Below are 13130 nucleotides of genomic sequence, written 5' to 3' on the forward strand. Positions count from 1 at the left end.
CAATCTTCATCAAACCACGGTTTCTTTTTCTTAGTTTCATAATAACCTATGCTCTGCTCAGCTGCAATTTTGATACTATCTCTGATATTTTCCCACACGCTATTAACATCTAATTCTTTCTCAACTTCGTCGGAACTTTCTAAAGTGGCAAACCTATTCGAAATTTCGACCTGATAATTTTGCTTAGCTTCCTCGTCCTTTAATTTCAAAATATTGAATTTAGTAATATTAACTTGTTGCTCTACTCGCTTGGCTACTGATAATCTTTCTCTTAATTCTCTAATCACCAAATAACGGTCAGAATTACAGTCTGCACCCCTGAAAGTTCGAATTGATTATATCATCTATTTATATATTCATATAATTTCAAGGGAAAAATTGTTCCGGGTAGGGTATCGAACCTGGGACCTTTGGCTGAACGCACCAATGCTCTACCAACTAAACTACCCAGGAACTGTAACTGACACAATTTTTCCCTTATATATATTCATATATTAGTTTTGTTATACATGTTACATTAATTTATTCGTGGATTTCTGTTTCTTTTATGGTGGAGTGAACTATAACCTGCCAATGATCTGAGATGTTTTATTCTATGTAAAGTAATAATATGATCTTTCCTTCAGTTCGAAGGTGGATGATCAGAGTGCACATATAGTTGCTGTTGACGTACAACCAATGGCTCCTCTGCAGGGAGTTGTTGAGATCAAGGGTGATATCACCAAGAAGGAAACTGCTGCTGAGATCATTGAGCAATTTAAAGGCAAACCTGCACAACTTGTGTTGTGTGATGGTGCACCTGATGGTGGGTAAGCAATAAGTACATTATGTTTAATGGATCTGTCATTTCAGAAGCGTGGCAAGTTGTGTTTCATATTGTCAAATGGATAAACTTGGAATAGTGTTTTAACTTGGAACATTATCATAGGGTATTTTCGTTTTGTCACAGTGGCAACATAATCTTCACTTGTTACTTTGTTGTGCAGCACATTGGTTCTATTACAGTTTGGTGTTGGTGTGACAAAACGAAAATACCGTATGATAATGTTCCAAGTTAAAACACTGTTCCAAGTTTGCCCATTTGACGGTAATCCATTTCCTGTTCTCCAATATTTATTTGGCTGGCTTCATAATGGTTTCATTTTAATTTCTCATTTGTTTATGTCGGAAATGATTTACAGCTGTTACAAATAGGTCCTTTCTTTATAAAATTGCATGCATCTGCTGTGCAGAAAATTGAATGAACTCATGGTAGGCTTACATTTAGTTGATCCTTCAATGAAATTCAAATTATGTAACTGTAATGCCACATGCGCAATGCAGACTTAAAAGTAAACATAATACTCTGAAACATAAGTAAATTTATAATAATAATAATAATAATAATAATAATAATAATAATAATAATAATCTGTGGCGCTACAGCCTGTGAAGGACCTAAACCAACTATCCGGCTGCTGGTCTCACGCCCACATGCCGAAGCAGAGGTGGACGATCATCCAACCAGAATGGAGGTATCGTGTGGTTAGCACGATGATCCCCCAGCCATTATAGCTGGTATTCACAACAGGATTTGTAGCAAAATCCGGTATCTTAGCTCCCCAAGTGCATCACGATGCTGGGTGGTCACCAGTCCCATACACTGGCCGAAATTTCATGACAAAATTTCTTTCCCCATGAGGACCTGAACCAGTGCGCATTCCGTAACGCGAGTCCTAGGCAGGATGCCTTAGACCACGACACCACTGTGCAGGACCATAAGTAAATTTGATCATTCAAAATGAGAAGCGTGTATGTAAGGAATAACTAATTCTCTTGAATTTCGATTGGTATTATCATTTGATGCAACTGGTTGTGGAGTGATGTTGATTGTGTATTGTTGCCGAATAATTAATTTTGTTTACATTCTCTGTCATGGAGTCTGGACGCTAATTCTTACATTGCAGGCAGCTTTTTCAGTGCTGCTATGTTCTTTGAATCTAAATGACAGACCAGACACACAGGAATGGCAAGCTTTCGAGAGCCATTTTCCATTTAAGAAAATACATACTGGTGGTTGATAGACAAATATGAAAAATAATAATGACCAATACCACAAAATAGGCACTTATTGTCACACACTTGACATTGCATTCCATCAATTATTTTCTCATAGTGCAAGTCATATAATGTTGCTCCTATTCTTAGGCAGGCAATCAAGTGATTATCAATTATTCGGTTTCTGTGTTTGGTTTTTATTGTAGAAGACTTTGATGTACATAAATAGGATTCCCATATGTCCTGTAAAGTATGAGAACATCCATTTCTTAGCTAATATGTCCTGTTGTCCCAAAACAGGTTTTGGCACATGTTTTTGCCTCATATTTAAAAATTAGTGACTGAAAAAACAAAACTAGGAATATCAACTGCTATTTTATTATAAATATAATTCTCCATCACTGTTAATGACATTTGAATTGGATACATTGGCAACATTTGTGGTGAAATCGAATGTATTGTAACTTTTTATACTGAACAACAATGTAATTTTATTATCTCAACAATAGGATTTGCTCTCCACACAGTAACACAGTATTCGTTAGTGCACTTCACAGACGACAATGACAATTTACTTGGACTATTACGAACAACAATGAACTGTTAATCTTAACTAATATTCACAAAGCACTATTTACAACACAGAACTGTCAGTTCTCAGTTCACAGCTCGATTGTCTTGGCTAGTTCTTCTAGCTCAGTCACTCGCGTTCACAGAATCTCGAACCCCAGACCTTCAGAGACGATCTGCTGAACTTCGAACTCAGGTCCCCCAACTGCGTTCCACTGCACTCGAACTCCGGGCTTCAGGCTCCACAATTACGGACACAACTCAAGTCGCTCTCTGGTCTCGAAGCTGGCTTACTGTAACACAAAACTAACTCGCTTACTGTCCAAATCTGCCTGTAACAACACTGACTTACTGACGGGCTGGCTGACTTTCACTTGCGTCTTCTCTTTTATATAACCAAACCATAGTTACGAGAAAGTTCGCGGTCAGAATGAATAATCTGGATATTTCCACTTTGACAGACTTCTGGACGATTTGGGAGGGTCCGTCCCCCCCTTCACTCCGCACGTAGCAGTTTGCTTCCTCCCCACTCTGCAAGTAGCAGATGCGCGCGCAACCTCCCCTCGCCGCGTCGCCGTAATACACCCCCCTCTGCCCTCTCAGCATGCAGATGCTCCCCGTACCAGCATTTCGTCTGCCGAGCGCCCTGTCGGACACGCGTTCGAACCCCGGTGCAGCTGTCACAGTATGTAATGTTCTTAAAATACTGGTAGTTTATACTATGAATCAAAATGCTACCAGACCACACATCGTTGAATCTCACTTGCTTAATGAAATCATGATTGTGAAAAATGTTCGAAAACTCGAAGAAGATGCTGGTAGTAAAATGAAGAAAATTCTTAAATTAAAACATCTGGGTGGATCTATTCAGAAGTGATGATGTAAAGCTTTCAAGTTTTAAAAAGTGATAGAGTTAAGTATAGTATGTACGTATCATAATATTCTGGGGAAATTCCACAGATAGTAACAGTATATTCCTACTACAAAAAAAAAAAAAAGAAAGTAATTAGAATAATAGTGGGTGCCACATCTAGGGAATCGTGTAGAACCATTTCAAAAAACTACAAATAATGCGCATGGCTTGTCAGTATATTTTTTCATTAATAATCTTCCTCGTATGTAATCGTGAAAACTTTGTAACTAAGTCAACAGTTTATAGCATAAATACGCGTCAAAAAAATTACTTTCATACTCCATCGGGTAGTCTATCATGCTATCAAAAAGGAGTGCGTTATATGGTAGTAAAAAATTTTAATACCCTTGAAACTCAAAACATAAGATTATTTAGGGTGAAATTAAAGAATATCTAATTTCTGACGCCTTCTATTGATCCAGAGATAAAATGTCCAATTTAAAATATCAGATGCAAAAATGTCCACTTTCCTTGTTGTCCAGTATGAATTATAGTCCACTGTTATAAAATGTCCAGAGTTTGATGTCCTCTGGTTGAATGTCCATAATTCACAAATGTCCAATGAAATAAAATGTCCACCAATACTATAAACAAGGAATTTTTTTTTTCCAACATTTTCAAGAACTGAATACAATGTGTTTCATTTATGTGAATAAAATTAAGCAATATACAATTGGAAGAGTGTGCTAATCATATTGGATTTGAGGCTGAGGTTGCACATTGATTTGATATGGAACATAAGTACATCTTAATATTATTGTTGTCCTTATATTCTTGGTATCTTCGCACAATATTTTCTACTCTTCTTTGGTTTGTTATATATCTCCTGCTGACTGGTTGCCAAACCATTTGATGTCCCGTTTAAAGCTGGGTAATCACTTTCTCAGTATCATGCTGTTCTCTTTGAAAATTTTCTAGAAATCGACATATCCCTACTTGGTGTGCAGAAACCATTCTCTGGAATTTCGAGTGAAATCCTTCCATAGCATTCTTAGTTCTGTGTAACCCATGCAAGATTTGTTGATACATATTCCACTGACCTGGAGGGAACCGAGGTGGAACAGCTCTACGCCTACCTCTTGCTTTCATCCTCTTATGTACACTATCTCAGTATATTCAGCCAATTCCAGAAGGTCATTATGGAGATTGTTGTATAATTCGTCATAGGTAATTTCAATATCCTCCAATGGTATGAACGGTAATGCCATGAGTTCTTGCATTTGGTGTCTCATTTCTGGTTCATTAACATTCACGTACATTTCCTTTAGCCCCAGACTAAGAATTTTTCGGTATAGTGATTGTGTGAAGTGGAATAAACAAGTTTTAATATCTGTATTTGAAAATGTTCTCTGTGCTGCATTCATATTACTAAGTTCAAAGTCCATCATTATGGACGTTGGTGACAGTTCTCGTCCTTGAGTCTGTGCCTACATTTTTAAGATGTTGTAAGTTTGGTACTAAGAATTTTCTGTTTTCCTTATCATTAGGCAAAATATTAAAGGAAATACCCGTTCATGAATCATGCCATGTAGGTACTGAAAACAGTTGCATGAATTGATGTGGCACTGTCTTGAATGTGACATCAGTAAACAAATAGTCAGATGCACAAAGGAATTCAATATTTCTGTTTGTGCCAAACATGATTATTATTTCAGGATCATCTACACCATCATCATGCAATAAAAAAATCTCCTCTAATTGTGTGTGTATAAGGATGTATCGGTATTAGGCTTTAACTGTAGTGGTTTTATCCGTATTTAGTTTAAGTCCATTACTAGTGAACCATTTATTTGCAGCAACAAATACTTTGAATATAAAATCGCTTTATCTGCATATTCTAATGCGAAGTAAATCTTCACAATAGCGTTACCAAAGCAATGTAATGTTATATTGAGCATCAATGATGAATGTATGATGATAGTCTGTTTGTTCCATGTACACTGTATTTACAGTGTGAAAAGTTAAGTGATTTCCACTCTGCCATTCCACAATGGACCCTATGTGATAACATAACCAGCTCGTGAAGTTCAAGGACAATTTCAAGAAATATTTCGCGGTGACAACATTCCAAGTCACATATGTACCGTAGCTATTCATAAACTGATGAATAAATTTCATGAGACACTGAGTGGAAAATAATAATAATAATAATAATAATAATAATAATAATAATAATAATAATTATTATTATTATTATTTATACTGGGAGAGTTAAGGCCATAGGGCCTTCTCTTACACTCTACCAGGTCACAAAGTATACAAGCAGTTAAAATTTAACAAAACGTTAAAGAACAGAATACTAACATATTACAACAAAAAATAACAATGCTTACTGCTTAGACATTTCCCCTAGAAAATTGGTTCCCAGTCTTTTGCAGTTAATAGCCTTCCAATGGATATAAAAAATCAAACTCAAAACATAAGATTATTTAGGGCTAAATTAAAGAAATATGTAATTTCTCACGTCTTCTATTCTGTAGGTGAATTTATGAGATTCAACAACACTGCATGAATATTTGTCTTGTATTAAGTATCGATACTATCCCCTTGTGTTGAACTAGTATATTGTAAAACTCTTCTGTATATATTTCAAGTATACTGTGACTATATTTAAGGCTTTGTAGTACTCTTAAGAATTTTTGACATGTTCCATATTCTAGCTGTGAAGTGATGTATGAATATTATGGAATGTAAATAAATACAATACAATATAAAAGCCTGGTTTAGATCAGGTGACCTAGCAGACCAGGATACTGAACCACCATGCTCAATCCATCTATCATGAAAAGCACTGTCAAGGTATTCCAAGCCATTGCACTGTTTGGCAATTTGTAATGAGACTGTCTTATGTTGTGGACTGAGTTTGGGGTAGTGTGTGAGCGCATTCATCCAACAGGCAGTAATTTTATTATCAGATTCTTCCTTGGACACTTATGCACCCTGTTGATAAGAAACAAGGGTTTACTGTCTCAAAATACTTCAAATGGTGTCTCTTATTAGTCAACACATTTTGTAAATTGAATTTAGATTCATCCTGTAGATATTTTAAGATGTATGTTCTAACGTCTTTCTTCAGGATAATCAGGTAATACTTTCTGCATCATTGTAATTTTATATGGCTTCAATAGTAATAACTTTGTAGCCCCTTACGTGGAACCACAGTAAACACCCATTTGTTATGAGATGTACCAAAGGGATTTGGTAGAAAAAATTTCCAATTGAAAGCCAGTGTCATCCAAAGTTTTTTGGGTTAGTATTCTTTCTTCTTGTTCAGGTTCTTTTTATCTTTAAGATTTCCATTTCCCGAAATTTATTTGCTGAGTGGTGGTCAAGTGCAAACTGGATCACTTAGTACATTTCCTTCTATATTTTATAATGAAGATCAGTTCGCGAGATTATGCAAATCTGGTTTTCAGGTATAGCTCCCTGTGAAGCAGACTTGAATAATTTCAAGGGAAAAATTGTTCTGGGGCCGGGTATTGATCCTGGGACCATTCGTTTAGCATGTGAATGCTCTACCGACCGAGCTACCCAGGAACTACACCCGACACCATCTCAATTTTTTCCTTTATATCCACACACCTCAAGTGGGCTGAGAAGGCTCCAGAAACCCAACTTTGAGTGCACACAAACTCTGTGTGACTTGAATTGTGGTTTTCTGTTAACACACCTACAGTGACTTATATTATGCAAATGTGGCTTTCAGGTATAGCTCCCTGTGAAGCAGACTTGAATAATTTCAAGAGAAAAATTGTTTCAGGGCTGGGTGTTATTCAATTCGCGAGATTACTCATGTTGGTACAGATGACCACTATTTAACCATAATTGCAGTCACATTAGCCCTGTAATCATATGGTGATTTTGTTCTCTGGCATTTCTCCAATTCAGTGTTCATAATTAAATTAATTTCTTTAACTTTTTGTGGTTATTTATTTATGTCATAGCTTATTCAGGAGAGAGAACATATGCAGACTTTTTCCATGTTTTCATGTGTAACATGTTTATGTTGCAGTAATAGGGATGCCTGACTTTGATGAGTACACTCAGGGACAGTTAATGCTGGCTGCATTGGACATAGCCATCCATGTGTTAGCACCAGGAGGTACATTTCTCACAAAAGCATTTCGTGGAAAAAACATCGGAAGTATTCTTTCCCACTTTCAAATGTTCTTCGTAGACGTCATCATCACTAAACCAAGAACTTCACGCAACTCAAGTATAGGTATGTATTATTACAAGAAAGTTTGGGATTTATTTTTTAGGTATACACATACATACATACATACATACATACATACATACATACATACATACATACATACATACATACATACATACACGGGGTGTTCCATTTATCTTGTACACCTATTATAACTTTTTTGTTTGGATAGGTATTGGAATTTTTGTTTTTGAGTGTTATGTTAGAACAAGGGGCTAACATGAGTGTGGATATTTGATGCATTTAACTACATTATGGTACAAGATACACGTGACGTCATCAATTTTTCAAATAGCACTACATACTTTAATCATGTTACATTGATTACACACATTAAGACGAGTTCAGAAATGTATCACAATGTCACCTTCCTAATTAATAACAACAAAACCTATAATATACAGTAGTAAATTTACCTGATCTTCAGCTTTCAGTGCATACATAAATGTATATTTCAGCATTTTTAGTGCATATTTGCATGCAAATTTTTAGCTATTTTAGTGCATATAATTCTCATCACTAGTGATAACTCTCTCTGTTGCAGAAAAGTGGGAATAAAACAGATATAAAAAACATAATAAACGCCTTTCTCATTTGTGAAATAAGTACATGCATAAAATTACAAGATGATGGTTATGAAAAACCTAATTAGCTCTATCTAACCAGTTTACTTTCTACATGCAGATTCATCTGATGGCTATCAGAGCTTTTTCCTATAAAATTTGAAATAGCAGGTTGTTTCAAATACATCTATTACTATAAAATCGCAAATAATAAACCTGAAAAAACATATTTAGATAATGGTCACGTATTTCTTACCTCCCCTTACACACAAACATATATGCCAATACTTTCCGAAAAAAGGAGCTCAACTTGCCTCCTCTCATAATGTTGTTTACAAATGGTTTCTTGGTCTTGGTTTCTATCATTATTTATTGTCCTTTCCTGTGTAGTCTGGTAAAGTACCTTTGTTTCTGTGACCTTTTCCCTCAATTGCAACTCATCTTCTACAATTTTTTCCATTTGTTTATGATTCGTTCTGAGGAATGAAACTTTTCTGGTCAGAACATAGCCATCAACGAATTTTGTCATACAGTAAAACTTTCATACATATTCTGAATAAATCACTGTGCGTAAGTAGCTTTACACTTTTCTTTCAGAATCATTTGTGCTGTGCAAGGAATTTACACGTTCTCGGATAGAAAATCCAGACAGACCAATTACATTCAAGGCCTGTGGCAGTGAGGAAGGCTATGACTCCGACACTACTTATTCCTTGGAGGTATTTATATATCTTCATTTACCATATTGATGGGTTGAACAGAAATTCTACTTGGAAATATGAAGAGCTCTAAAAATTTGTAATATAATTCATTTGATTCTTTCCTATGATTGCAAGTTCAACTATGTTGTGCATTATTCTTATTGCAGTTAGCCAATCTCGTGAATCTGTTACAGTAAAATTCACTGTAAAAGATTTTTTTTTATTATACTCCGTTCTTCAAACAAGGATGTTTCCTGCTGAAATTTAAAATAATCTGACTATATCCACTTTGAGATGGGAGTACTATATAGGATATTTCGGAACCAAGTTGACAAAAACAAATTCAACTAAAGGAATATATGAACGCAAAATGCAGAACTACACTAAAACTAATTTTATCTAAAAATATAACTCGTAGGTCTTTCTAACTCCCTTACGTTTCTTAAACTTTTTTCTGATAGGCAAGAATGTCGTCACATTCCATTAAATACTTCTTATTCTCCTCATTTCTCCAGTACCAGAAATCAATAGATTTTAGTATTCTTCGCAGTGAGGAACGTGAAATTTTAATTTGTAGTGTTCTGTATTTTGTGAGCTTCAGCCAAAATATCATCCAAACTGAGTGAAAATCCTTTTTATAAAGCAAGTACTGTCTGTCTTAAAGTTTTCTGATTAAATGTGTCCAATGTTGTAACAGAAGAATTGTGAATACGCTTTTCGGGAATGATTTTTAAGCCTTTCTCTTGATTCATTTTCTGTCCTGTAACCATATACCAGTGAGTGAGTGAGTAAATCTCTGGGAATTTCGCATACATCTTCCTATTTTTTTTTTGTGAAAGTGTTTCTTTTTTCCTAAAACAGTTCTCGCAACCCTATACTAGTTTCCATGTTTTAAAGCAACAAAACAGGAAGTAGTTCCATAGGCGAGGGATGAGTGCAGGCTAGAAGGGTAGCTTGTACACTTTTGTCACATAGAATGAGAAAGCCACCAGCGTAGCTCAGGTGGCTAAGGTGCTTGTCTGCTGATTCGGAGTTGCGTTCAGGCGCTGATTCGATTCCCACTTGGGCTGATTACTTGGTTGGGTTTTTTCCGAGGTTTTCCCCAACCATAAGGCAAATGTCAGGTAATCTATGGTGAATCCTCGGCCTCATCTCGCTATCACCAATCCCATCGATGCTAAATAACCTCGTAGTTGATACAGCGTCGTTAAGTAACCAAATAAAATATTTTGAGTACATAACTTTTCACTGGAGTTTATAATGCAAAAATTCGTCTGCTAGCGACAAACTGACAATACAATGCCAATCAAGTGTGGTGCGATGTTTTCTTGTTTGATGGGACAATGTTGCCAAAATTACGGCGCCAAGTCACATGTGTTATATGTAGTTGCATTTGTGTGTTCTATCATTGCTACTGTTATTACGAGTGTAAAGTATAAATCGCAAGCATTTCAAATACTCCATCATATGCATACTTAAATATTTGGTGAAAATTGCAAAGTGCCTAACTCAATTTGAACTCATGCCACGACAATGTGGCAACCGAGCCTATACTGACAGCAACATGATGTCACTTCCTGTTTAGTTACCTCATAAGGTCCCTGCATGGGCTGAGTGGTCAGACCTCCAGCCTGTCACGCGGGCAGCCTGAGTTCGAGTCCTGGTCAAGTCTGGGATTTTTCATTGAAAAAATCCGTAGTGACACTTGCAGCGGAAAAGACGCAGTTGGGGTTTTTCTCGGGGTTCTCCCATTTTTCCCCATATTAGGCATCTACATCAGATTGTCATCATTCCATAGTATTCCCTTATTGCTGGCTGGTGACACACAGAGGGGGCTGGCCTAGGGACAAGGGGGGTTGCCTGCCGAAACCTGGGTATGCAGCGAACCTTACTAGGGAACCTTCTATCATGGTGAATTGAAAAGGCGGTAATGCCGTATATTTTTGGAAAGAGGAGGCAAAAGTAAGTCAGCAGGTGAATTTTTTCCGCCTGGGCTCCATAGGAACAAAAGTTATGGGACTGTAAATTTAACATGACAGTCTGTGGGAAGTGACTCAATGTGCGCTCTTAAGGGTTTTAAGTCACTGCATTGCAAACGAGATATTGCAGCTGTTGTGTGTTTTAAATAATACTGCGTATCAGGGGCGGCTTTCGAAGGGGGGCTGCGGAGCTGCAGCACCCCCAGACATTTGTGGCTCTTGTCTCGTTTTATGTTGTGAAATACATTTATTATACAGTCTATATTTAGCAGCTCGAATTTAAAAAAAAAATGTCGTTCTCATTGACATGCACGCAATCACTTCCTCCCCTGGTGCTGCCAGAGCGAACCGAGAGACAAGGACGGATTGGTGAAGCCACTTCCTCCCCTGGAGCTGCCCAGTCTCGTCTCGGATGCTTTGCGCGTTAGTTTTACCCATCCCCCTGCTGCCCCTCGCGGTGAATCCAGAGTTTCCAGGTGCTGCAAAATTTGCAGCGGTTTGTCAGTAGCGCGCAGTTTTAAATACATTTTTTTTTAATATAAGTTAAGTATAACAAGTGCAACAATGTTTAATTCTGTACAATATTTACAGTCTATTCAGTTCAGTATCTTAACAATTCAGGAGAAATGTTAAATTAAGTGCCCATCAGTTGAATCTCATAACGGAAAGAGCCGCTAAACAAAATAGCCTACAAAGCTCGAATATTTTTTTGCTAATTTATCCAGTATCCCTGCTTTCTTCTCTCAATCTCCACACAGCCAGTATTAGATTAATGTCTTTCAAAGACAATTCCATCAGCTAGGGCAACAAGATGGAGTTTTAAAATAAGAACAGTAAATGTTGTTCATTAGAAGAAGGAGCCAATGCTAGAATGTTTTCGAAATATAATGGAATCTGAAACGTGTAACAATATCACAATAAATGAGGCAAGCGCCCTGGTGCGTACTCTTGAAGATCCTGAATTCAATTTCTTGGCTCAGTTTTTTTCATTTATTGATGTATCATGTAGATATATTATACAACCAACTACAACATCGCCAGTTAGATATTTCTAAGGTTCAAATCTGCATATAAAAAATTAAATTATGGTTTATTTCACGACACTCGCAACTGCAGGGGTAATATCAGCGTCGCTGGTGTGCCGGAATTTTGTCCTGCAGGATTCTTTTAAATGACAGTAAATCTACTGAAATGAGCCTGTCTCATTTAAACACATTTAAATGCCATCGACCTGGGTCGGGATCGAACCCGCAACCGACTATGCTGCCGAGGCTGACTCTGTATATCAAGCTTTGTTAATGCCATACAGACAATACGGAACAGTGCACAGTTGAGCAGCGAGATCTGTGAAAATTAAATCCCTAAAAAGCGTCGTAAGGTCGAAGGGATTCAGACAAGGGTTGCGGCAGCCAAGGAAGTGTGTGACCTCATTTTCACACAAGCTAACACCCGATTCCAGTTCATAGATAATTTGATATTATCTTCTCTTCTGTGTCAAGAAAAATTTGAATGCTACAAAAGCTCATTTCCTGAAAATGACCTAAATGTATGTGTGAAACTTTTTCCAATTTCGATAAAGACAAACTAAAAACGGAACTCACTGTGTTGTATCAGAGACAAAAATTCAGAAATATCAGTGACGCAGTAAAGCTCTTGCAGTTTCTTCTATCTGAGAACTTGCAGGCCTCATTTTCAGAAGTTGTGAAACTACTACGCATAGCTATTACCATATCAATGACAACTTCCGAACCAGAACGTTGCTTTTCGTGTTTGAAGAGAGTAAAATCCTATCTCAGAAATACGATGAGAGAAGAGAGACTGACCGCTTTAGCTATGTTTTCCATTGTAAAGACTATGTTAAACGACATATCGGATTTTAATAAGATGATTCAAAAGTTTGCAACCTACAAGGCAAGGCGCATGGAACTAATCTTTAAATAAGGTAAGTTGCATGGTTTATTTTTGTATGCAGCCCCCCTGAATTCAATACCCACGAGCCGCCACTGCTGCGTATTATCGCTAGGATGCAATCACCTACTTTTATTATGGGAAGGTATGTCTTTCTCGAGCTAATTCTGGTGTTACAGCTACTCTTACGTTTCATTTGTGCCATATACAGGATGGATCAGAAAGTTGTGGTTCAGATGC

At 36.9% G+C, this 13130-nt stretch overlaps 1 protein-coding gene across 2 annotated transcripts in view; it reads left to right on the forward strand.

The window, feature by feature from the left end:
- LOC138708064 (tRNA (cytidine(32)/guanosine(34)-2'-O)-methyltransferase-like) overlaps nucleotides 1-13130 on the forward strand; it is a 49800-nt gene that overhangs the window by 17294 nt on the left and 19376 nt on the right. For both annotated transcript variants that reach the window (XM_069838197.1, XM_069838196.1), the window contains exons 3-5: nucleotides 627-805; nucleotides 7533-7742; nucleotides 8900-9021. In XM_069838197.1, the coding sequence (XP_069694298.1) occupies nucleotides 627-805; nucleotides 7533-7742; nucleotides 8900-9021 (511 nt within the window). The remainder of the gene's footprint in view (nucleotides 1-626; nucleotides 806-7532; nucleotides 7743-8899; nucleotides 9022-13130) is intronic.

Source organism: Periplaneta americana, chromosome 10 (assembly GCF_040183065.1).
Source record: "Periplaneta americana isolate PAMFEO1 chromosome 10, P.americana_PAMFEO1_priV1, whole genome shotgun sequence".
NCBI classification, from domain to species: Eukaryota; Metazoa; Arthropoda; class Insecta; order Blattodea; family Blattidae; genus Periplaneta; species Periplaneta americana.